The sequence below is a fragment of the Sander lucioperca genome, chromosome 15 (assembly GCF_008315115.2).
Source record: "Sander lucioperca isolate FBNREF2018 chromosome 15, SLUC_FBN_1.2, whole genome shotgun sequence".
Classification (NCBI taxonomy): Eukaryota; Metazoa; Chordata; class Actinopteri; order Perciformes; family Percidae; genus Sander; species Sander lucioperca.
This window is the reverse complement of record NC_050187.1, coordinates 3,633,041-3,660,368: the sequence shown is the minus strand read 5'-3', so window position 1 is coordinate 3,660,368 and position 27,328 is coordinate 3,633,041. Positions and strand designations below refer to the sequence as shown.

At 42.7% G+C, this 27,328-nt stretch overlaps 1 protein-coding gene across 1 annotated transcript in view; it reads left to right on the top strand.

The window, feature by feature from the left end:
• Window positions 1-27,328, top strand: part of smap1 (small ArfGAP 1) — a 235,402-nt gene that overhangs the window by 45,048 nt on the left and 163,026 nt on the right. Inside the window, exon 5 of the mRNA XM_035992468.1 lies at window positions 24,633-24,701. Within this exon, the coding sequence (XP_035848361.1) occupies window positions 24,633-24,701 (69 nt within the window). The remainder of the gene's footprint in view (window positions 1-24,632; window positions 24,702-27,328) is intronic.

The window sequence follows — 27,328 nt, the reverse complement described above, 5'->3', positions numbered from 1 at the left end:
GCAGTGGTCGGGGCAAGTTTTAGAGTGCCTTTGTGCCTCTTAACAGACACAAAATGCAATTAATATGTCTGTGCAACATGAACAGGGCCCTTACGTGTCAACAAGATGCATTTTCAACTCAGACATTGTTTAAATTCACCTACCCTGGTCCTTGTCTCGATCCTGCCGATAGCTAGCTTGCCCTGCTAGCTGATAGCCGTTAGCCGCTAGCTGCCGTCCGGTGAGTGTATTCAGACAGGCTTCTGTGATAATCATCATCATCATCATAATTCAGTTGTAGCAGGAAAAGGTAAACAGTAGTGTGCAGATTGGAGCGTAGTGTGTGAAGATCCGGAGTTGTTTATAAGGGAAGAAGCTTGGAGTAACGTAACTATGGAGAATATAGCAGATATACAACACACGGGAGAGCCTTTTGAGTTTGATGGTCGTCCTTATTTATTCAAACCCGAGTATACAGACAAAGAACTTTTGTTGGAAAGAACAAGACAGACAGAGGGGAAACAGGCAGATGAACTTGCTGTTCCAAGCACAAGCTAAAGCTAGCCTTCAGTAACTGGAGGACATAGCAACACCATCGCCGTTCTGTGGATTATTATTGGGATGATTCACAAAAAAAAAAGCCTGGCTGAATACACTCACCGGACGGCAGCTAGCAGCTAACAGCTAACGGCTATCAGCTAGCAGGGCAAGCTAACTACCGGCAGGATCGATACAAGGACCAGGGTAGGTGAAGTTAAACAATGTCTGAGTTGAAAACGCATCTTGTTGACATGTAAGGGCCCTGTTCATGTGGCACAGACCTATTAATTGCATTTGCATGTGTCTGTTAAGAGGTACAAAGGCACTCTAAAACTTGCCCCGACCACTGCCGTTTTAGCTCAGGGGACGCTTGTACATGTAGCTGCAGCTTCTCCGTGTTACCTGCACTGATTCGGGTCGGGTTTTCGAAAGTACTCACGTAGCTATAGCGATCAAGATTAACGTAAAAATTGGCCGGAATTCTCCTTTAAGGGGTCCTTGGCTTAAAAAATGTTGAAGACCCCTGGATTTAAGTCATAATCACTCAGCAGCACAATCAATTATTCTCTTTCAACTTGCGGTTGTGATGTTCAAGCTATTAATCATTGTGCCCCGATGTATGGTATCAAAATTTTACAAAACACACAACACACACACACACACACACAGTGTGAAATGATATGAACGATGCAATGTAAAAGCCAACTGGTAGACATTTCTATACAGGCAAACTCTCTACTCAATAGCAAGGCTACAAACTGAGGGACAGTACACACAAACTGAACAGCGTTGCAGGAATATGAAATAACTCTAAAACATGAGCAACCATTGTGTTACATTAATGCAAAACGTCTTGTTCACAGCAGTCTTTCTCTGGCACATCTTTGTTTCATCTCTCTGTTTCTTCCTCTCATTGTCTCTCTTTTTGTTTTCCTTATTCTCTTTTTCTTTTTGTTTCTCAGTTTGTCCTTTTCTTTCTTCCTCACACCTCCTCTCTCTCTCTCTCTCTCTCTCTCTCTCTCTCTCTCTCTCTCTCTCTCTCTCTCTCTCTCTCTCTCAGTTTTCTCTGGTTTTCTCTGAAGCGTTGCCAGCAGCCAGACTGTGATCTAGGATCTGTTTCTGCCACCCACACAGACGGCTTGGCTTTTATATGCAAATTGATTATTAAAAACAACTCATTATCACTTTAAGCAGTTTGGTGCAGATGGAGAAAGAAAAGGAGAGGGCGGGCTACAGTAACCCTGAGCTATATGTGTATGTGTTGGCATGAGAGTGTGTATTTGTTGGTTTGACGTTTTTTTCTTGAGCACTTATAGGAAAGAAAGCTTTGTGTCTGCATGCTTCTCACTGTAGTTATATCATCGTACTGCACTGTTTGGATGATTTGGATGACATTGGCTGTTAGTTGAAAACTGGATATGGTCAGCGTTAATACTGTAATATGAGGGATACAGTAAGATTTAAGCGGATTAAATCACAGATAGTAAAAATGGACGTAGCATCAGTGACGTCACCTATTTTTGGACCGCTGCTTTAAAGCCTCAAGTTTGGCAAGTTTGAAAGAAAAAAAAGGTTTGGCAATTTGTCCGTCGCCATCTTGGTTTTTCGAATCCCGTCATCGTCCCCAGCTCCACCCTCCTGCCAGTAAAACCATTGACATGTTAAAAAATGTGAGTAACAAATAAATAAGATAAGTCATAAAGCCAGCAAACTGACTCTGAAATGTCAGTTACGCAGTAGTCTATTTCCATGATGTTCCACTTCTGGGATTGCTTCGGTGCTCCCGGAAAATCCGCCGAATGTCACTCTTTTCAGCCGGATGTCCATTACCTTCTGCTTCCTTTGTGTTGGAATTTTAAACGCCGGTGGATTTATGAGGACTATGGTGAACTGCTCCTCAGATCTCTGCAGGGTAAATCCAGACAGCTAGCTAGAATATCTGTCCAATTTGAGTTTTCTGTTGCACAACTAAAACAACCTTTGAACGTACACATGTTCCACCAAAACAAGTTCCTTCCTGAGGCTATTTTGCAGCAGCACCGTGGCTCCGTACGGCGCCGCCCATGACGATTGTGATTGGTTTAAAGAAATGCCAATAAACCAGAGCATCCTATCCCGGAAAGCTGTGAGGACTAGCCAGACCCTCCTCCGCAGCGCTGTGGAGAAAGGTCTGGCAATGCGAGACTAGTTACGCAGCAATGTCTAACATTCACTCACATTAGCTTATGTTAGCCACCGTAAGCTTCTGCTCATACCAGACCAAGTGAGGTTGTAAAAGCAAACACCTTGAGTGTATTGAACCAATAAAAGGTGTGTTTAATTGCAAGTCAATTCAACTTCTCATTTGTGAGAGGAGAAATTTATATGTGTTCTTACAAAAGTTCCAAAGTCTTTCCTTAATGGAACAAAAACATGTTTAAATACTGATGAGTTAGAATTTTAAAAAGGCGTTGTTGTATCACTAATCAAACTCAAATGTACCCATCAAATGACATTTTAGCATTTAAATTCTGAAACAATTCTACAGAAAAATACAGTATATTTGTATCCTGAAAACCAAATATATGGCATTCAAATAGCCTTATGCAGACATGAACTGCTGCAAAAGAATTTGGATTTGTTTGTGAGACCAGTGAAGTGAAAGGTAGAGTAGAGAACAGTGTTGTTTTTTGATGCCCAGCTTGCAGTACTTTGTTCCCAGTGGAGTTCATCTACATTCACACCATGTCTATTGCCCATGCAGCATAAACTCATTGTTCCGCCATGAGTGAATTACTTGGTGTTTGTGTGTATCAGTATAAGGCCCACACATTACTTCAGTGTTATTGGAATCCACAAGACATCACAGTGCATCTTGCAAACCCTCTGTGACGAGCCCAGTGATTGGCCTAAAAATGTCACAAGAGAGCTAGCACAGTCACCCTGGAGGAAGACTTTGTTGATTTCCAACCTTATTTGCCTATGTTAGTCATACGGATGTCCTGTCTGCTGTGTCCCCAGTGCTCGCCTATGTTCTGTGTTTCTACAGCCAGCCATGGCAGCCTACTTAACTTCTGCCATGCACTGACACTAAGAACAGCCTTGCAGAGCTGCTAGCATGGCTGTAGACTCATTTGCCAAACTCTAAACAAAAGTTAAGTGCAATTTGTTCTTTGTCAGTTTACGTAACTTTGTCTTTAATTGTTCTTGTATAGTTTCTATTTTTACTTCTATTCCTTTTCTATTTGTATACAGTATACCTCTTCTTCTTTTCATTCTTTTTTTTTTTTGGATGTATCTGTTATTTCTGTCTTTGTGCTTCTGCAACACCTGAATTTCCCCTTCTGGGCATCACTAAAGGCTTATCTTATCTCATCTTATTTACTTGGTCTCTGTGTGCAAATCCACTGACGGAGAGGATTTCGAAAGAGATCCAAAACTTAGTTGAGATAAATGCTGGTGTACAGATCTAGCTGTCTCCATAATTCTGTACTATATTATATTTATAATAGGAGTGGGACAAAATAGCGATATGGCACGACAATCGATACGGTGACGCCAAATATCGATGTTTTAATTATTAAAATAAGGCGCTCTGAATAGATTTCCCTGCTCCCAGCGTCCCTTCTCCATGGCTCCTGGAGGTGGCGCTCAACACATGAATGAGGGAAACTTATTACTTACTACAGTATCGCAGAATTGCGGTATTGTGATATTATCGGTATCGTGAGCCATGTATCGTGAGGTACACTGTTCCCACCACTAACTTATACCATAAAACACACATGCAGATAAAGAAAAGTACCATAGAGCTTGCAACTCCTACGAAAAAGTAAAATAGGGCCTTCTATAATGGATGCAACCATGTCACAAAACATAGCTCCAGGTCATTCAGTTGATATTCTTTTAGAACACTGGAATTATATTACAGTTTAAACAGCTAAAACCATCCCTCAGCCTCCATAATTCTTGTTTTAGTAGTCTCTGTGTAACTATTTAACTTTACTTCAGCGAGTGCTCTCTGCAAGAGAACAAATGAAGCTGTTGGAGGTCTACCCAGTGGACAGTTTTCAGTTAAGATGTTAACCATCTTTCTGTCTCACTATCAGCAGATAGCCAGACACTTCTATCTCCTCAGTCCTAATATCTATTCAACCTCTGTTCATCCTCTTTCACCCGGCTCGCACTACTCCTCTTGTTATCTATCCGCTCTTTATCATTCTGCCCCCACTGCCTCTGTATTCCTTTCACTCTTCCCTCCTACCCTCCAGCCCCTTTTCTCTTTATCTTCATCTTCAGCCCATCTGTGCCTGTTTAGTGCTGTGTCGACATCTCTGCCAGCATCAAAGTCGCAGCTAAAAGACATCAACAGAATACGTACGGGGCAAGGAAAATGAATTCACATCTCTTCTGCGCGGCTTTCACCACCACAGGCAACACATGCAAGCAGTCGTTTGATGCCTTAGCGGTTGAGGAGGGGGGGAGAAGGATGGAAATGGAGCAAGATGAAAAATGGCGAAAAACATTCTTCTTTTCAGAAAAGACTTAGTCAGTGTTAGTTTCCACCCTGAGGTGGTGTAGAGAGCAAAGTAATAGGAGAGGAAGGCAGTTAGGAAGGAAAGGAGGTGGGTCGATGTTAAAGATAACCTCTTTCATTTTTTCTAACAGTTAGATGCTGAGGAGTGCTTGGTGTTTTTTTTATCAGCAGTCCAAAATGGGACTCCCGTACAGCAGAGATGCTTACAAGTCTCTGAGCTAGAGTCCAAGTCTCTTGTGGTTATAGTGAGTGTTGTATTACCTGCTGTGTTCCATCCAGGCTGCTTAGAACACTGCATAGCTATAAATAATAACAACTAGTGGACGACAGCCGGAGTTTACCTCCCTAGGTTGTGGCTAAAGCAAGAAGCAAGCTAAAGTTAGATGGCCATTGCTGAGCTAAACATTTTTGCTAACCTATCAGGGTGTGTTTTCAGGTGCCTGATAAAATGAGATCTGGTCGAGCCAGAATCCTTTATGTTGATGCCACATATTTAGCATTCAGTGATTCTTTTGTTTGGGCCTTGTTGTCTGAAGTTTTTTAAGCCAAAGCTTCTGATGAAGGGTGCGGTCAAACATGTTTGTTGTGCTCTCTCACTTGTGCGCAGCAGATACGTTCCAGATTCTGTAGGTTGGTTAGAGGTTACACAGGCAGGGGAATAACAATCAGCTCATCAGACTCATCAGCTCAGTTTCCTAAAAATAAAGATTGTTCACGAGTCCCGCATCTAGAGGTCGAGTCTGAAGTCTTTTGAGGACGAGTCTCAAATAAAGTCTGAAGTCACTCTATGTGTGACTTAAGAGTCACTCCAGTCCGAGTCTCAAACTCGAGTCCCCATCTCTCTCATACAGTCCCGTTGCAGATTAGCATTCCCTTTGCATAATTTTTAAGCTTCTGACAAAAACAAATGTAGCAGTGTGTGTGTGTAATGGCTGTACACACTCTACTGCTAAAACTCTTTAGCCTGGTTCCACACCCCTGAATCGACGCCCACACATCCAATATCTTTTTTGTGTGTGATTGTAATACTACTAATGAAGTAGTATCTACATAAGATTGGATTAATTGTTCATATGTTTGGACTTAGTGTTGAGTTCTGTGGTCAGGGATCTTCCAAGCAGCCGGTGGCTTAAGTATGGAGGCCCTAAGAGCCCAACACACTGCAAATAAAGAAAACATGCAAAAAGACTTAACTTAGCAAATTAACTTAGCAAATGAACAAAACATCTTCACCAATTTGACAACACATGCGCAGAAACAACTCTGCTCAGCCAATTACAGAAATACGCTCCAAAGTAGTTATTAGGGGATAATAGAAAGGGATGCAGTTAACAGTTAAGTTACTGCTGCTGCTGCTGCCAGTATCAATTCTAACAGGCATTTTCCACATCTCTGCTGCGTTCCGGCTATGTTCCGGCTATTTTCTGGTTTTGTTCCGTCCTCCGCCACGTGCCATACCACACCGGGAGCGTCTCAGTAGCGGAGCGTCTTGCTACCTCACAGATTTTATTGTCTCTACAATAGAACAATTTTGGCATTTTTTTACATAATCGGCATCGATATGGGATATTGGCATCGGCCAATATCCCAGTATATCAAGGCTCTGTTAGCAACAATTAGCTCCGTTAGCGGTTAGCTCCGTTATACGAGTGGATGAGACTGCCACGGACAGGGGTAACAACCAGACTCTGATAAATGACATCAGGGGAGCTTCCACAGCGGTGTGGCCGCAGTGTTTTCATCCATCCATCCATCTTCTTCCGCTTATCCGGTAACGGGTCGCGGGGGTAGCAGCTCCAACAGGGGACCCCAAACTTCCCTTTCCCGAGCCACATTAACCAGCTCTGACTGGGGGATCCTGAGGCGTTCCCAGGCCAGGTTGGAGATATAATCCCTCCACCTAGTCCTGGGTCTTCCCCGAGGCCTCCTCCCAGCTGGACGTGCCTGGAACACCTCCCTAGGGAGGCGCCCAGGGGGCATCCTTACCAGATGCCCGAACCACCTCAACTGGCTCCTTTCGACGCGAAGGAGCAGCGGCTCTACTCCGAGCTCCTCACGGATGACTGAGCTTCTCACCCTATCTCTAAGGGAGACGCCAGCCACCCTCCTGAGGAAACCCATTTCGGCCGCTTGTACCCTGGATCTCGTTCTTTTGGTCATGACCCAGCCTTCATGACCATAGGTGAGGGTAGGAACGAAAACTGACCGGTAGATTGAGAGCTTTGCCTTCTGACTCCGCTCTCTTTTCGTCACAACGGTGCGATAAATTGAGTGTAATACCGCACCCGCTGCGCCGATTCTCCGACCAATCTCCCGCTCCATTGTCCCCTCACTCGCGAACAATACCCCAAGGTACTTGAACTCCTTCACTTGGGGTAAAGACTCATTCCCCACCTGGAGAAGGCACTCCATCGGTTTCCTGCTGAGAACCATGGCCTCAGATTTAGAGGTGCTGATCCTCATCCCAGCCGCTTCACACTCGGCTGCGAACCGATCCAGTGAGTGCTGAAGGTCACAGGCCGACGATGCCATCAGGACCACATCATCCGCAAAAAGCAGCGATGAGATCCCCAGCTCACCAAACTGCAACCCCTCTCCACCCCGACTACGCCTCGATATCCTGTCCATAAATACTACAAACAGGATTGGTGACAAAGCGCAGCCCTGGCGGAGGCCAACTCTCACCTGAAACGAGTCCGACTTACTGCCGAGAACCCGGACACAGCTCTCGCTTTGGTCGTACAGAGATTGGATGGCCCTGAGAAGGGACCCCCTCACCCCATACTCCCGCAGCACCTCCCACAGTATCTCCCGGGGGACCCGGTCATACGCCTTCTCCAGATCCACAAAGCACATGTAGACCGGTTGGGCATACTCCCAGGCTCCCTCCAGGATCCTTGCGAGAGTTGTTCCACGACCAGGACGGAATTCGCATTGTTCCTCTTCAACCTGAGGTTCGACTATCGACCGAACCCTCCTTTCCAGCACCTTGGAGTAGACTTTACCGGGGAGGCTGAGAAGTGTGATACCCCTGTAATTGGCACACACCCTCTGGTCCCCCTTTTGGAAAAGGGGAACCACCACCCCGGTCTGCCACTCCTTAGGCACCGTCCCCGACTTCCACGCAATGTTGAAGAGGCGTGTCAACCAAGACAACCCCTCCACACCCAGAGCTTTAAGCATTTCTGGATGGATCTCATCAATCCCTGGGGCTTTGCCACTGTGGAGTTGTTTAACTACCTCAGCAACTTCCACCAGGGAAATTGACGACAATCCCCCATCATCCTCCAGCTCTGCCTCTACCATAGAGGGCGTATTAGTCGGATTTAGGAGTTCCTCAAAGTGCTCCTTCCACCGCCCTATTACCTCCTCAGTTGAGGTCAACAGCGTCCCATCCTTACTGTACACAGCTTGGATGGTTCCCCGCTTCCCCCTCCTGAGGTGGCAAACGGTTTTCCAGAAGCACCTTGGTGCCGACCGAAAGTCCTTCTCCATGTCTTCTCCGAACTTCTCCCACAGATCAGATGAAACGATTATAAAATCGATCATTGACCTTTGGCCTAGGGTGCTCTGGTACCAAGTACACTTATGAGCATCCCTATGTTCGAACATGGTGTTCGTTATAGACAATCCATGACTAGCACAGAAGTCCAACAACAAACAACCACTCTGGTTTAGATCAGGGAGGCCGTTCCTCCCAATCACGCCTCTCCATGTGTCTCCATCATTTCCCACGTGCGCGTTGAAGTCCCCCAGCAGAACTATGGAGTCCCCCACTGGAGCCCCATACAGGACTCCATTCAAGGTCTCCAAGAAGGCCGAATACTCCGAGCTCTTGTTTGGTGCTTACGCACAAACAACAGTCAGAGTTTTCCCCCCCACAACCCGCAGGCGTAGGGAGGCGACCCTCTCGTCCACCGGGGTAAACTCCAACGTAGCGGCGCTCAGCCGGGGGCTTGTGAGTATCCCCACACCCGCCCGGCGCCTCACACCCTGGGCAACTCCGGAGAAGAAAAGAGTCCAACCCCTATCCAGGAGTATGGTTCCAGAACCGAGACTGTGCGTAGAGGTAAGCCCCACCAGATCCAACTGGTAGCGCTCCACCTCCCGCACAAGTTCCGGCTCCTTCCCCCACAGAGAGGTGACGTTCCAAGTCCCCAGAGCCAGCGTCTGCTGCCCGGGTCTGGTCCGTCGAGGCCCCTGACCTTCACTGCCACCCATGTGGCAGCGCACCCGACCCCAGCGGTTCCTCCCACAGGTGGTGGGCCCATGGGTTGGAGAGAGAGGTGCCACGTAGCTTTTTCGGGCTGTGCCCGGCCGGGCTCCGTGGCAAACCCGGCTACCAGGCGCTCGCTGACGGGCCCTCCATCTGGGCCTGGCTCCAGACGGGGGCCCCGGGCTTCCTCCGGGCAGGGTCACTCCATCTCTACCTCGTTTTTTCATAGGGTTTTTGAACCATTCTTTGTCTGGCCCCTCCCCTGAGACCACTTTGCCTTGGGAGACCCTACCAGGAGCACAAAGCTCCAGACAACACAGCCCTCAGGTTCATAGGGACACACAAACCTCTCCACCACGATAAGGTGATGGTTCCAGGAGAGGTCGCAGTGTTTTGTACAGTTTTATTAGTACAGTTAATCCCAAGGCAAGAACACCAGCAATATGCTACTACTAACGGTAGCGTCTGAGCCTGAAGTGACTGTGCGAGACACACGACGCTAGACTTCACGAGGGGAGGGGCTGGAGGCAGCTGGTCTGGGTGCGCTGTAAAAAATGTCGCCTATTCATGTTTTTAACACTAGGCTGCCCGCAGATGCGCCTGCCTATTAATCGGCTTGATATACTGGGATATTGGCTGATGCCGAGGGGATGCTAATCTGCAACGGGACTGTACGAGAGAGATGGGGACTCGAGTTTGAGACTCGGACTGGAGTGACTCTTAAGTCACACATACAGTGACTTCAGACTTTATTTGAGACTCGTCCTCAAAAGACTTCAGACTCGACCTCGAGATGCGGGACTCGTGAACAATCTTTATTTTTAGGAAATTGAGCTGATGAGTCTGATGAGCTGATTGTTATTCCCCTGCCTGTGTAACCTCTAACCAACCTACAGAATCTGGAACGTATCTGCGGCGCACAAGTGAGAGAGCACAACAAACATGTTTGACCGCACCCTTCATCAGAAGCTTTGGCTTAAAAAACTTCAGACAACAAGGCCCAAACAAAAGAATCACTGAATGCTAAATATGTGGCATCAACATAAAGGATTCTGGCTCGACCAGATCTCATTTTATCAGGCACCTGAAAACACACCCTGATAGGTTAGCAAAAATGTTTAGCTCAGCAATGGCCATCTAACTTTAGCTTGCTTCTTGCTTTAGCCACAACCTAGGGAGGTAAACTCCGCCACTCTGCCATTAACTGCATCTATGGACTCGAGCACGAATAAAACCCTTAATTTTATTAAATTGGCTGGACGAGTTTTAAATTAGGCCTACAACTAAGAGTTGTTTGAATGATAGAAATCTGCTCAGATAAGATCCTAATGAGTGCAACAGGACATGTAGCCTAACAGTAGGATCCCCAAAACACAGATAAAACACTTCAACAAATGAACAATGATCTAACAAACAAGGTGAACAAGAATTGACTTTAGATAGCCCTAGTCTTATTCAACAGGAGTTAGGAGGAAATAGTGTTGAAATTAATTAATCACTTTCTGTGAAGCAGATTTGTATTCTCAGAAGTTTAATAGGCCTAAATGCTGTTAAGTGCACTAAACTTTATTTTTTCATTGAAAGGTTTATTTGACAAAGTTTATTTTCTTCTTACCTGTTTCGTTTATTTAATATATTTTTCATACATTATTTATACAATATACAGTATGTTTTCACATTATACATTTTTAAGTGAAGTATACAGTGTAGATTGGTGAAGTGTTCAATAAATGTTTTTGTTGAGAAATTCTGTGTATATTAGTGTTACATTTTATCTTTCAAATAGAGGTTTAAAAACAAGCACATATCGGCCAAATATCGGCCAAAATAAATCGGCAGCATTTATCGCCCATCGGCTGACCCTGATTTCGAAAGATCGGCATCGGCCAGAGAAAACCCATATCGGTCGATCTCTACTCTACAAGTACTTTTAGGACAACCACGTTTTTATTAAGCTAGTATCTACCTTCCACTCCAAGCACTCCTGTAATTAAACTATACATGCCTTCTCTTTTCTGGTGTTGTCCTGATAAAAAGGATCTGTGATGTCATATTATGTTTTTTCACCTCCAAGATTAGTCTCTCGTTGTCCGTGGTGTTGGAGAGGAGACGTATACGATACTCGGGGGTGTGTTTTGGTAAACTGACTGGATGCTCTCACTGTTTCACTTCCCTTCTGACCTTCCTTCCGGATGGCCCGCAGCTCGCGTGAAAATAGACCTGGCGTGTGGAATATCCAGCATTGACTTGAATGGCCGCGATTGCTCGCGGGGCCCTTGGCGACTCCGGAACGCAGCGCAGACGCGTGTGGTGGAAAATACCGGTAAAAACAACATTTATGCTGTCAAACTGCAAATTATTTTGACTCGTTTTAAACCATTATTTACCAATTTGCATTCAACACATTCTCAGAAAATGGGTCCTTATGATATCGTACGAAAATGTATGCACACCAAAACGTATTATATCCTACGAAATTAGGAGACCGCAGGCTGGTCGACGGCTGGCTACGAGTTCCATGACGCTGAGCGGCAGTTGCTAGTTGATTTAAGCGGTTACAGAGCTTTGTGACGCCGGCTACAGACCTCCGTTGTATCAGTGGTAGTTGGTGGTTCAGTTACCCAAAAATAGGTGACTTTGAGCTGGGTACAAAGCACCGCAAGCTGCCGATTGTTTCGGCGGACATTATGGTAAAATTTAGACCACAAAATAGGAGCGTTTTGCCGCGACGAAAGTTAAGATTAGGCACCAAAACGACTAGTTAAGATTAGGAAAATGATCGTGGTTTGGATTAAAACCCTCCTAAAGGACACGCATTTCCTGGGTGAAAGGCTTTAGTTTTCTCCGGGAAGCAAACTCTGCTCTCTGGCTTGAAAGTCCTGTATGTTAACGCCAACCCATCCACCCCGACCTCCTCCCTACGGTGCCGGCCGCGTTCTTATATAGCGTCAGTCAATGTAGTGAATACAGCAAAAAAAACGTGTAATGCTTACGAATTACAGTGCTTAACTTTTCGTAGCTTTTTGAACGAATGGTTCATGAGAACAGGCTGGAACATTTTTGGCTGAAAGTAACTATAGCCAGCTAACATAATGTTAGCCTGTTTCACGATTAATTGGGTGTATTTTGTCATATTATTTGAATTGGCAGGCTAATAATAAGCTAAAGACAAACGCTAGGTTAACAACAGACATGTGCAATAATATCTGAATTTTATGATCACAATGTCAAAATAATCCCCAAAAAACTAACTACATTTTACCTAATTGCCACCCATTGTCAGAATGCTGGCTTCACTGACTTCATTAGCCAAAATCCACGGCAACAACATGCCTGTCCCAGCCGTGTGCATCACATTTTAGTATTATTATTATTATAGTGTTGCTACTTGCAGCATGCTTCTGTATTTGGTTGTGTTTTGTCTAAAAAACTAAAATCAAAACCTATTCAAGGCAACTCATAGAAAATTGTTTTTTAATTGGAGACGTCTAGTTCTATTTATGTATACTTTGTTTTTTAAATGAATCTCTGAAGTGCTGAAGTAAAGCTGAAGTTTATTTTTTGTAGCTCTTGTCATCTGTTTTACGAGTGTTTAGGCAATCAGACTTGTTTGGAAGAAAAAATGGAAGGCAAACAGATGCTCCCCATCTAAGAAAACCAACTTGCCATAGTTATTCTGCATTTGATGAAACTGGGACTGCTGGTTTCTTGTTTTGAATCATTGGATTGGAAAGTTAAATTTTCCATCAGTGTGTGGATTTTGTTTTGTCATGAAAGTATAATTTAAAATGTTTAGGACAGTGAAGTTATTTTTACAGAATTACCCCCCATACTGTTAGATACTGTTGTATTTCCTTACACTTTTCACCCCCATAGTAGACTGCAAAATTATACAAATGTTTAGCTTTTTTATGACCTGATTACTTTTACAACTTTTTGGACTAATCAATCTGTTCAGCTGTTGTGGGGAGGCAGTAAGCGGAGACAAGACACAAATCTTGAGGGAGGTAGTTGAAGCTGTGGTGCAGAAAGGCAGAGACGAGCCAGATGGCAAAGAATAAACAAGGAAGTGATAAAGACAGGGCCAGGACCGCATCAGAACTGTTTAGCTCAATCTGTTAACTGACATGTCTCGTTACAGACGGGACAGATTTTAGTTCTGCGATGAAGCAGCTGATGGGATTTTTGTCAGACTGGATCGGTATGTATTTTGAAGACGGATTGGAAATGGCAGTAATTATTAGGGGTGCACGATTCAGAAAATGTCACGATTCGATTCAACATCGATTTTAAATTCAAAAACGATTCTCGATTAAAAAAACGATTCACAGTATGTAAATGTAGTTACTTTTCCCATGTGATTGCAGTAGACTTATAATAAAAAAAAAATTTTAATTAAAAAAATATATATTTATATTTATTTATTATTATAAAATATGAATCGATTTTTTGAATTCTATGGATCAATTTTGAATCGGTAGAGCTTGAATCGCAATTCGAATGTGGATCGATTTTTTTGCACACCCCTAGTAATTATTGTACAAAGTGTGTGTTCATTTTTTGATGATGGCCTGCTTCCATTATAGATTTTGTGTCCAAGCTGTAGAAGGCGTAAGCCAGGCTTTTCATCATTAAAAAACAACATGTACTTGGTTTGAATTCTCTTGAGTCTTCTGAACATAAAATAAGTAATATGCTATGTATGCAAATGTGGTATTGGTAATTATGTTTTCTTGACTTTTTCCTTTCTTTATCTGCCGCTTACCTCCAACTATTCTCTCCATCTCTCTGTTTCTCAGTCCATCTGGTACTGTGAAAATCTCTGTCAGTGGAGAAATGCGTATGGTGCTTGGCAGTAAATAGAAATGTTTATTAACTTATCCAATGATGTGAAAAATGTGATTATTTTTCAGCTCTTTATCTGCTGTATTATTCAACAAAGACAAACAATAAATCATTACATAGTGTGACCAACAAGGCTTGTAACGATTATTACATACTTGTCTAATCGCAATTATTTTAATTTTTCTAATCATTGTTTGTTTTTTAGTTTGCTTGTGTTTTGTCTATTTGAGTGTTTTCTTAATTTGCAGTGTGTTGAGCTTTCAGGGCCACCGTACTCCCCATAGACAACAATGAACAAACAATGGATAAATGCATATGGTGCTTGGCTGTCTTACATCTGATACAAGGGAAACGTCTGTGCACCTTAACGGAATGGCAGACATACTTTTAAAGTTGCAGTAAAAAGAAATGTTAAAGGGGTGATAGAATGCAAAACCGATTTCACCTTGTCATAGTTGAATAACGACAGTTCGGTGGGTAAATAGGACATACATAGAAGCTCAGAATCCAATTGATACCCCTTTACTATGCAAATCTCACATTTTGAAACTGCCGCTGAAAACAGGCGAATCTGAACAAAGCTAAAAGTTGACGTAAGCATCTCAACTCCTAATCTTTGTCACGCCCCAACATTTACATAGCCTACACCACTGACCTGAGGTCAGCTTAGTCTTCTGAATCTAGCTAGGTCATGCAGATCTCCAGAGGTCCGCTATTTAATTACTAAATTCACTTCTGAGACTTTGTTATGTGAGAAATCAACTATGTAGAGGTCAAATATGGGCCGTTTTACAAAAATGTATGGCTAATTGCACATTTTGTCCAACTGTGTGTTGCAGTTCAGCAGGAGCTCAGCAGGCTACGTGACAGCGGCCGGTGCTGCCTCGCCGCCCGGCGTGTCCTACTTCATAGACTCCGGCTCGCTGTGAGCTAGCTGGATCTCCGTCACGAAGGGAAGCCCGCAGCGCTCCATACCCGCGCAAAGTCACCGTTTCTGGGTAGTTGATTTCTCACATAAAAAAAGTCTCAGAAGTGAATTTAATAACGAAATAGCAGACAAACAATGTATAACTTTGCAGTGTCTGAAATATGAGACCTGCTGTCTAGTCTCCAATGGATCAGCGTGCAGCTCATCTAAATATTCATGAGCATACCATATTTGGAAGAAAAGCTCATGTTACAAATAGGGCCATATTCACAGGGTAGTTAAGGACCCATAAAATAGCATTCGAGCAATTTTCAGCACAACCAATGTTACATACCCTATTAGGAGACCTTAAGGAACAGTGTGAAATACCCTATATAATCATTCTATCACCCCTTTAATGAACTGATCCAATGATGTGAAAGGGATCTCTAGTAGTGACAAACGTTTTTGCAGAGAGTTAGGGAGTCCATTTAACACAATGTATTAACTAGTGAGTTTTAGAGGTTCTTGAACTTCTTGAACATGTCCCTTACGTTCTAAAACCAAGCAACTTAGTCTTGCATTGCCAGACCTTCCTCCACAGCGCTGCAGAGCAGGGTCTGGCTAGTCCACATAGCATTCCGGGATGGGAGAAAAACGTGCTCGTTTATTGGCATTTCTTTAAACCAATCACAATCGTCTTGGGCGGTGCTAAGCGCTGGACGGAGCAACGGTGCCGCTGCAAAATAGCCTCGGGAAGGAACTTGTTTTGGTGGAACATGTGTATGTTCAAAAGTTGTTTTAGACGTGCAACAGAAAAACTCAGATTGTCTAGCTAGCTGTCTGGATTTACCCTGCAGAGAGCTGAGGAGCAGTTAACCATAGTTTATAGGGATCGACTGATACTGAATAGTAGTTAATGAAACTAATAACTGATATTTGGAACCGATATGCATTTACAGTGAAAATGAAAATCTTTAAGTCAAAATTAAGATTTTGGAATGTTACAAACTCCAACACAAAACTTTTTTTAAGTGCTTTAAGCAATTATTTAATGAATTAGAAACATAATACACAGTAAAAGATGGTCAGATAGTTGTTGGGTACTCGTAGGTGTACAGATTCAATTATTGGCATATTATCAAAGATGTTTATCAATATTAATAAAGTTATGAATATGGTTATTAATAACTTTATCAAATCAACAAACAATCAAAACGGGGCACCACCCTGAAACTTCAGGGGCCAATATTGAACTGTGGAATAGTCTCATTTGTCAGTGGAAGGGTGAAATCCAAGCACTGACCTGTGTTTAACCAGCAATTAATACAATAATACACAAATAATCACAAACAACTGCTACTTAAAGTATAGTAGAATTTAACTTCAAAATTATCAATGGCCAATCAATAATCCTTTGATCAATTAAAACCAATATACGTTTCTTTTAAGTACAATCCAACAAAGCAAAACAAAACAGCATGTGGGGAGACCCTCTCTGTGTGTGTGTGTGTGTGTGTGTGTGTGTGTGTGTGTGTGTGTGTGTGTGTGTGTGTGTGTGTGTGTGTGTGTGTGTGTGTGTGTGTATGTGTGTGTGGGTGTGAGAGAGTGAGTGTGATACAGTAGGGGGGGTTGACGAGGTGTAGTCTAGCCAAAGACTACAAAAATGGCTACTCCTGTGAGCTGCACAAAACTGTATAACCCCAAGAGGGCGGTATTGCTAGGCTAGGCCCAAGATTAGCCGTTAGCTCATTCAGGCTACCGTATGGTTGACACAAAGGGACACCCTGAGGAGCCAAGGGGGTAAGCTTCTCCTCGGACCGCGAACCTCCTATGGCGCCATTTTAATGCTACAAAGCGATCACCCCCCCGTTAGCATTCCATTGACTGCCATTCATTTTGGCACCACTTTGACAGCGAATAACTTTACATCTGAAACGTTTAAAGACTCTATTTGTCCATTGTTTATTTCTAAAGAAACACGACAATGTATAAAAGGCTCAATTACCTTGTATCTCACGTTATGGCTCCGTAGCAGACGTTTTTGTAAAAATAGGCTAACGATTGTGTCATAACCACGCGACTTACTGTCGCATAGTAGAGGAATTTCCGTATAGTACAGGAGAGGCGCGCAGGCAGTTTCGTCTCACATTAGCTGTTTAAGTGTAATTACGAATGTTAACTAGCATTTTAGTTAGCAATAATTATCCTGTGCCTATGTTATCTCCTTACATATACCTACGCTCTCCGTCTCTGCAAGATTGGGAATGATTGGGAGATTTCTCTTGGCACAGCTACCAGAAGACTTACAACTTTCAGACACGTTGCTCACGGCACATTTACGTCGTCTCTCTCAGTTGGAGGCTGCGCAGAAAAGTGCTTCTAACGGCCTTCACTGGTCTCCGTCCAGAGCAACGGGATCTGTTGGTCCATTCTTATATACAGTCTATGTGAGGAGCGCAGTTGTTAAGCAGTGTGCGTTCTGTAGCTAGCTACGTGACTAGCTGTTGGCCAGCTGTTCACCTTAGCGCGTGTGTGTAGCTATATGTGTTCATATATCTATGTGTGTGTGAGAGAGGTTAGAGAAAGAGGAAAGAAAGATATATATATACTTAGAAAAACCTGATTTTCTCACTCAGTACAATAACTAAAAACTCCGTGAAAGGGGAGTTAGCAATGTAGCATTACGGTTACCCTAGCTACATTAATCAACACAACATATCAACAATGCACCGTGATCAGAGTACATTCACAGAATAGATTTGACTCAGCGGTCACAATCATAGATTAATAAATCAAAACGTGCAGCAATAGCACTGTATTAATCAGATCACATTAATGGTAACACAAAATAGCAGCAATAGCCAATTACTCATTAATAAAACACACTATTTATCTCTGCCCAGACGTAAGCCTTCTTACTGTGTGTTCAGTCCGTTTGTTCCTGTCCATGGATTTCCACAGAAAGAACAGAACCGGTCCATGTCTGCTCGTCAGCAGATCACAGAGGAAGCTTTCCTTCCAAAAAGGGCAGAAGGAAGGGAAATTAGAGTCGACTTTGATGAAGGAAAAGCGTTGTTTCCTTCTCCTGCAGATATGAAAACACTGGCGCGTGGTTTCATAGGATCCACAGTGCTCCCAGCACCGAAATTAAATCCACTTTGTTTCAAAAATGGAAGTTTTAGCACGAGCGCTTGGGCGCTGACCTGGTACAACCTGGGGTTGAGGTGGAAAGCTGAGATTTCTGTGTGTCATGCTGTAGTGAACAAAGTCACAGGGCAAAGACGAAGTGGGGGTTTACGTGAGGTTTTATAGCTCAGGCCACCAGACCTGGCTCCATGCTGGTTTTATGGTACCTCTGAACCAATGGGAGAATCAAAGTGAAGCTGAAGGTGTCGAACCTTATCTGCAGGCCCCTCCCTGACGCCATTTTACTCTTCCTATTTCCCTTTCTTCATTTAGGAGTATGGAGCAAGGGATGTGGACTCTACCGTAGGCCAAGATCCTTTGTCTGAAAGACCACATGGTCTCTGGGTCTTTTGTCTTTGAGTCACATGTTGGCTGAAAACTCTTTGCTTGAAAAAGATAATGTTTAACCTCCTTGATGGTCCCAACATAGTGTGGTTGGCGGGACATTAAGTCAGACTCAGTGGTGAGTGAAACCGAAGCAGAGGGACAGACACAGAGCTGTAGTGGAGCCAAAGTCAGGCAAATAACATACATATACAGATAATCTGCAAACTGCCCAAAAACGGGCCGATTGTCGCCGATAATCTGTCTATTCCTACCATAGTCCTCATAAATCGACCAGAGTTTAAAATTCCAACACAAAGAAAGTGGAAGGTAACAAGGACATCCGGCGGAATTTCTGGCAGCACCGGAGCAATCCCTAGATTGATAAATAGACCACTGGCAACTTGACCAGCTGAGACGCAGCGACGCTGGCTTGAGTCGAGCTAGGACGGGCCAGTTCAGACCGTTGCAACAGTTTCATCTTATCGCAAATCTTTGGTCTCAACTGGGCTTAATAGCTTCACCATATCAACTTAAAAAGTGAAAATATGTTGTGTTCACAGCTTGTTTTTGCTGCCCGCAAGCGACAATAGCAGTTATTGCAGGTTTAAGTGTTTCTCTATAACATTAACTCTTCAGCGTTGGCTAACTGTGATCACATTTGACAGGGCCTTGGCTTTTTGTGTTGTTGTTGCACCATTCTGTTCTGTGATCACGTTTTCTACTCTTCAATACACTTTGATGAGTAGAGAAATAAAAAAAATGGCTTGAAAACAACCAGCTACTGTTGGCCGACTGCAGAGTTCAATTCAAGCCTGCTCTCAGTCTGTCTCACAGGTCAATGGCAGGTTAATAGAAGTCATCCCTATGCTCTATAATGTGTGTGTGGGTGTGTGTGTGTGTGTGTGTGTGTGTGTGTGTGGGCATGTGAGAAACTCTTTTGACACCATTCTTTCTGTGCAGCTGTGAGGCTTAATATAACCTTGGCTTGCAGCATCTACTGAAGCAAAGAGTACTCTGCGGTAGAGGAGAAAGTCCTCCTCCATTCCCTCTAATCCAGGGGTCTTTAATGTTTTTTAGGCCAAGGACCCCTAACTTGTAAGAGAGATGAGCAGGGACCCCCTACTACATATGTTGTATAAAATGGAGTTGCATAATAAACAGGGCCTACAATATCGTGTATACACATACCTTTTATGGTGCCTTACAATACTAAGCTATTAAAAATAATAATTATTTACATTTTCATATAACATCATGTTTAAATGTCAAACATACATGTAGCAGAGTGAGTCCTTAAGCTTAACTGTATCTGTCGATGGCTACTATAGTGGCTTGGGGTCAGTAAGCCTATCATCAATGTTGTTGAGGTTGTTTTTTTTTTTTTTTACGAATAGGCAGATTTATCTTTGCTAATAATATGTTGGATTCACGTTAATGAATGTTTTCAGACATTTAAATTTTTGGGGAAAAAAACGTTCAGAAAAGTATTAAACAATAATTTGGCCCCCTGCAGTGACTCTGAGGACCCCCTAGGGGTCGTGGACTAGCGCTGGGCAATATAATGATATTATATCGACATTGATATATGAGGCCAGATATTGTCTTAAATTTTGGATTTCTTAATATGACACAAATGTTGTCTTTTCCTGGTTTTTATATTGATACATTAGTAAAGTGATGTAATTTTCTGAACTTACCAGACTGTTTTAGCTGTTTTATTATTTGCCATTACCCACTTAGTCATTGTATCCACATTATTGGTGATTATTTATCACAAATCTCATTGTGTTAATATTTTGTGAAAGCACCAATAGTCAACCCTACAATATCGCCGCAATATTGACCGCTGTATTTGGTCAAAAACATTGTGATATTTTCATTTTTCCATATCGCCCAGCTCTATAGTAGACCCCCTGTTAAAGGACAATTCCGGCGTAAAATGAACCTAGGGGTTAATAACATGTGTACCTAGTCGAACGTTCTCTGGGACATGTTTTCATGCTAATTGAATGCGTCTCTAGCTTTTAACAAGCTACTGCAAAACTGGTGGTTAGCTGCTAATGCTAGCTTTCGGGGCATGTGGTAAATTACTATTTTCTACCACAAACAAGGCTCAAAATAGCACCATACTTAAATGGTCTATACGCTTACAAAGTTCTCAATGCTTCGGTTTGCATGTAGGGACCCTCATTATGCTACCATTTAACAGGGTTTGTACGTTTTGAAAAAACCTGGAAAAGTTATGGAATTTGAAAAATGCAAATTCCAGGCCTGGAAAGGTTTTGGAAAAATAAAAAGACCCAGAAAATTTTGGAAAAGTCATGGAATTTGTTTTTAACACAGCATAATATGTGATTAATAAAAAAAACAAAAAAAAACTGTTTAATAAAAAAAATATTTCACGTTGTCGTCCTTAACTATAACGTTATATTCGGGTGGCATAACGTTCAGTTCACTTCTGGTTCACTCACTTGTTGCCTGATGTGAAGTCGGTGTTGAAAGAAATTAAATTGAAATGCCAGGAAAGTGTCAATTTAACAATGTCTGGCTTCACTTGGAAACATACAAGACGTGGCTCGAGAAGGTCCAGGACCCGAGGAAAGCGAGATGTGGACTATGTTCTAAGATAATTGACATCTCTAATATGGGAGAATCAGCGCTAGCTAGCCATGCTAAAGGCGCCAAGCCCCAGGCAGTTGTCTGCTGTGCATTTAGAGGCGGATGTAAAGCAAGTGGGTAGGACATTGAACATGGACTTTCTTGTCTCTACTGGCTGTTTCACGACTCCCCAGCCCGGCACGAGGACTTTGTGACAGCGACTAGATGCAGCACGAGCATGCTAAAGTTTTGCAAGCACCGGAGGGTCGAGAACGTTAACGTAGCGGAAAGAGGATTGCAGCTCTGGCCGCGTGTCAAACGATACATGGAGATGGTAGGGAGAGGCGAACTCCCCAACCCAAAGGTGAAATCGTTTGAGGAGGTGAAGATCCTCTCTTCACTGTAAAGGTTGGCATATTCATCAGTATTGCGCGAGAAATTGAGCCCTTTCTCACCATGTATCAGACGGACCAACCAATGCTGCCATTCCTTGCTGAGGACATGAATAGACTAATCAAAGGTAAGCTTAAACATTAAATCCAATTGCCATATGTTACTTGTTTTCCAAGTTGCATTTATTGACAGTGTTGGGCAAGTTACTTCCAAAATGTAATTGATTACTAGTACTGTCACTCGCTGACTTTTTTTCCCTCTGTGCCGAAATGTTTTGCGGTGTTGGTGAATTCTTAAAAAAAAAAAAAACTTCCGTGCAGGACTTCACTGTGAGTGGACTGTTTAGAGACGATGTGACCGGCAGGTAACGTTAAAGGTTATCTGCTACTGTAGCAGAGCTGCAAGTAAACGCTGAACTAAGCTGTGTGTTTTAAGTGTTAAACACTGCTGCAGCTATTCATGCACGACTGTTGTTGGTGATTTACAGAGGTGGAAGACTTACTCAGATCATGTATTGCAGTAAAAATAGAAATTACTTGTCAATTACAAGTCCTGCATTCAACATCTTCCTTAAGTAATAGTACAAAAGTATTATCAAAATATAGGCTACTTAAAGTACCAAAAATAAAAGTGCTCATTAGGCAGTGTAATATATCTTATTTTATTGGATTATATTATGATCCAATAAATCGTATTAAATATGTCTGATAATTTAAATTATTTTTTTTATTTAATTCAAGTAGCTTACTTGTACATAATTATTTTCTAGGGTTTAAAATGTATACAGATGTGACATTTTCCCCTCATACTTCTGTCGGAATGGGTACGAAGTTGGCATTGAATTTCATTTGAAATGGTATTTAAAAGGTCTTATAAAGCCTTGAATTTAAGTTGGAGGATCCCGCGGGTACCCTGTTACAGCAAACAGGAATACATTACTGTAATTGCGTTACTTTTGTAACGCGTTACTCCCATCACTGTTTATTGAAGTTAGAAACAGGCAACACATTTGAAATGTCTTTGTTGTTATCTCAGCATTGCAGTCGAATCCACCTTTGTCTAAATAATGATGCACATTATATTGTTTGATACAGCATGTACCTTATACAGAAAAAAAAGTAGATGGTAAATACACACAATAGAATCAGCACATGATTCAATTGAAATATACATGTAGGCATGGTTGAAATGTGCATGTGGTTGTTTTATGGTCTTTGTTAATTGTTGAGTAATGACACTGAACCTTAAATACCCCTTATTTTTACTGTTTGCAGGACTCATGGGCCGATTTGTGGTGGACACGCACTTGAAGGAATCATCCACACTCAAGCTCCTGAATGTGCCTTACCAGGACCGTAACCTGCACAAAGATGCTGCTCAAATTGACCTTGGGTTCGCTGCAGACTCTACACTAAAGCAACTTAGGTCCACTAAAAAGGTTTCAGAGAAGCAGTCCCTAGAGATAAAATTGGACAGTAAGACACTTCTGATGACTCTCCTTGACAAGCTGCTGGCAAAGGCTCCTGTTGAACACACCTTAGTAAGATGCCTACAATGCTTTGACCCGAGACGCATGGCCAAATCTAAGGAGCAGTGTGTTATGCAAATGATGATAGTACTATGCAGTATTGTGGAGGCTAAACATTTAAACAACACTGTATGTGATAATGTGATGAGAGAGTTCCGGGAGTTTTAGCGATTTGGCTAACTTGCAGACTAAATTCAGGGATTTTGACCCCAAAGCAGAGCGTGTGGACACACTGCTGTATGAGACAATGGGGACCAACCCCTCTTTTTCCAGACTGTGGGATGTAGTGAAGGTTGTACTTGTCCTGTCTCATGGACAGGCAAGTGTAGAGAGAGGATTCTCAATAAATAAAGCGCTAATTGTGGAGAATCAGAAGGAATTGTCTCTGGTAGCTCAAAGGCTAATTGTTGACCATGTCAGGTCTGTTGGGGTGTATCAAAGGTAGCGACAAAAAAGCTCCTTCTGTCAGCAGGAGGAGCCAGGCAAAGATATCATGGCTACCTTGATGAACAAAAAAGAGTGTCAAAACAGGATGCTGTAGACTTAAAGCGGAAGGAGCTTAGTGAGGAACTCATTCCAAACTCCAGGTTTGAAAAAGAAGAGGGCCACCATGGAGACAGATGTGTTTGCCCTCGAAAAATCTGCTGATGAATTGTCAGAGAAAGCAGAAAAAACAAGTTGTCTAACGTTAATTTTCAAATCAAACAGTTTCCGTCGGACAGCAAAGGAAAAAAGAGTTGCTCTGTTCAACATTGACAAGCAAATTGATGAAAAGCTTGCAGAAATGAAAAAGTGAAGTGTGTGTGTGTGTGTGTGTGTGTGTTTAAAAAAGGGAAGGTTATGTCCTCCATATGCATGGGAAACTTAAGTGGGGTTAAAAAAAAGATTAAACTGTTAGTTGTGCATTCACTATTCAATTTCCACTACTGCTCAATTAGTTGTTAATTTGCAGTTGCTGTGTTTTTTCAGGACACTATGATATACATGTATTTTACCCTGTGTCCTTCAAAGATCTTGCTTTGTGTGTGTGTAAATAAATGTTTATTTTGTATTGAACCACATAAATTGTCATCCATTTTATTGCTAAACAACTGAGGGTAAACTTTAACACATATTTTTATTCTTATAATATCGACTGACATTTTCAGGAATACATAGTCATGGAAATATGCCGAAAAGTCAGGGAAAAGTATTGGTTAAAATGTGTATGAACCCTGGTTTAAGTATGGTGCTATTTTGTGCCTTGTTAGTGGTAGGAAATAGTGATTTACCCTCTGCCCCGAAAGCTAGCGTTAGCAGCTAATCACCGGTTTTGCGGTAGCTTGTTAAAAGCTAGAGACGCATTCGATTAGCATGAAAGCAGATCCCAGAGAACGTTCGACTAGGTACACATATGTTATTAACCCTTAGGTTCATTTTACGCCGGAATTGTCCTTTAAAGATCTCTGCTCTAATTAACATTGCTCTCTCTCTCTGCTTCTCTTTCCTCTCTCTTCCTACTCTGTTCTCCTTGCTCTGTCCGTCTTCATTTTGTCTTCTTCTCTCCCTCCCTTGTCTGTGTCTAACCTTCTCGCTGAAACTCTCAATCTTCCAGCCCAAGTCCTCTGAAGCAGCTCCTCCGTCCACCTCACCGTCCTCCCAGGCTGACAGAAGCCAACAGGAGGTGCAAGTCTTTCATGTTTTGTGTGGTGTGGTGGTGTTTTGCTGTGGTTTGTTGTCAGGGTATCCCCCAGAAAAGTTGTTAGGCCCTGTGGCAAGTGTCTTTTTTTGATGAGGGCCTGGCTGGGGACAGTCACAGACTGATAGCAGCATTAATGTAGAGCCAAATAGTTTCTGAGACAACAGAATCATGGACGGAATTGCAAAATTGAGAATTTAAAAGCGCAATAAGACTGATTCCATAGGGCTCTACATTAAGTCAGTGCTGAAAACTAACTGGAGATTTGAAAACATGACTATGTTGAAGTTTCCAACTGAGCCGCCCCACTGAAACTAGTTTAAAAATGTCTGTACTTTCAAAATGTTTTCCCTGGTGGGGGGAAATTTAGGCCCGCTGGGCCACCAGGCTTGCAATACACTGGGGGAAACCCTGGTTGTGGTGCTGTCATCATGTGCTTTGTCACCGTTATGTTGGGCCAAGTGAAAGGTCAGAACAGTCAGTCATTGGCAGATTGTTTGACCAGGCTTATAGATGTTTATCCCCTAATACTCATATCAAATCCTTTTAGCAACTTTGATTTTAGCCTCGTAGATGATTTAATCACTATGCCAGACATGTTTTGACATTGTAGGAGGCCCCGTGCTTTCACTGGGCCTGAGTTATAGTCTTCTTTTGTAGGTTTTTTTCAGACAGCCATGTAAAACCTCATACTCGGGTAAACTTTGCTAAACTCCAAACTGTCCAAGGAAGCAAGAGATCAGAAACATCTTTCACATTTCTTTTTGTACTTTTCCTCAATTATTTTATGACACATTTACTAAACATTCGTAGCATGAAATCACAAGACCAAATCGCAAATGTGAGTTCATCTGGAGCTCGCAAAGAATCTTCCATTCCCACTGCAATATCCATTTTAAAGTGCTCATATTATGCTTTTTGGCTTTTCCCCTTTCCTTTATTGTCATATATCTTTTTTTGTGCATGTTATAGGTTTACAAAGTGAAAAAGCCCAAAGTCCACCCCAAAGGCACTTAGCATCTCCAACAGAAAACACTGTTCACAAACTGCTCCAAACAGCTCTATTGTAGTCCAGCCTTTACTTCCGTGACAAACGTACGTCACTTTGTAACACACGTTATAATGCTCGCCCAGCTGCTAGCGTGGCACGCCCTCAAACTCTGCTTCTGACTGGGTAGTAGTCCTTACCTAGCTGCTGCGCATGTGTGACTCCCAACAAAGACCATTGTCAAAGATTGTTGTTCCCATCAGTCACTTAGACACAAAAACATAGGAAAATAAGGTCCACGTTGAAAAATAACGAAGTTACCCTTTAAGCTTAAAATATTGATACACTCAATGACATGACACAACCAACTATTCCACATCATTTCAGACACTTTTGGTTGTTTTGAACTACAAAAACTGACAGTCCAGTCACAGTTGTAGAGTGTTGTTTCTTTTCCCTCACAAATGTTTTTCTCGCCAGGTGCAGCCTGGCTTGCAAACAGCCAAAAGTTTTATCTTAGCCCTCACTGTCATTACCTAAAGCTGCTAGTTGTGTTCATTTTAACTGGCAAATGTAACTGCGCTAATAATGAGAAGCCTGCCACCTGACTGTTTTCTACATAACTCATTGCTAAAAAAGAGTGAGGCGAGATAAAAAGTTTGAGATTAATTGGTTTGAATGATAATCAGAACCCAAATGCAGACAGACGCAGAGCCAGTAGTGTGAATTTAACAGGTTTTATTCAAAGTACTCAAGTGGCAAGTCCAGGTTTCCAGGGTGGGAAACAGGTCAGGAGAATTCCGAGAAGGAGCGGGTCGGGCCGGGTTCGGACAGATATTTAGAAATTATGGTCGGGTTCGTGTCGGGCTCGGTCACATCAGCGCGATAAGGCATTTGTTGTAAAATGGTGTTGCGGCTCCTTTAAGAGAGCTCAGTGCGTGTGTAAAGTGGGCAGAAGAGAGATTGAGAAAGAGGAAGCAGACGTGTAGATGCGACCGGAGCAGAGTTGGTTAAATCAGGTTTAAGTTTTGTAGCCAACAGTGTGTGCGGTGTCCGAGATAAATCCCAGACTGAAAGCCAAGTTCATTCATTTGCTCACCAGAAACGGGATATAACCCTAACGTTCTATAACGTCGGCCCTGGAGGTAAAGAGTCTCCCTTGGTTTTCTGATCACGGTCGGAAACGAAGCAATCAGGAAAAGTTAGCACATTGAACATTTTAAATTAAACAGCTTATTAACGTGCGCTTGACCAGTGCGGTATCCAAAATCACTCCCTTGTTTGCCCATTGTCTATTCCCTATATACAGTAGTAAACTAGGTCTGAACAATTTTGGAAAATAATCTAATTGCGATTTCCAATTGCGCCTGACGCAAATCTAAAATGGGTTGGTCTGAAGTAGCTACATCACTCATAGGTGTGGTTTGGGCGTAACGTGCAATAAACCAATCAGAGCGTTATCTCACATTCCCTTTAAAAGCAGGCGCGCTTGTTCCATGGCGGATTGCTATTATAATGGCGGATTGTTAGGCGCACGCTCTTAATACATCCATGGGCGCACGCCAGGAGCAGTTTACAGCCGAGGAGACCTATTGATTGAAAAATCAGACAACATGTAAATAAA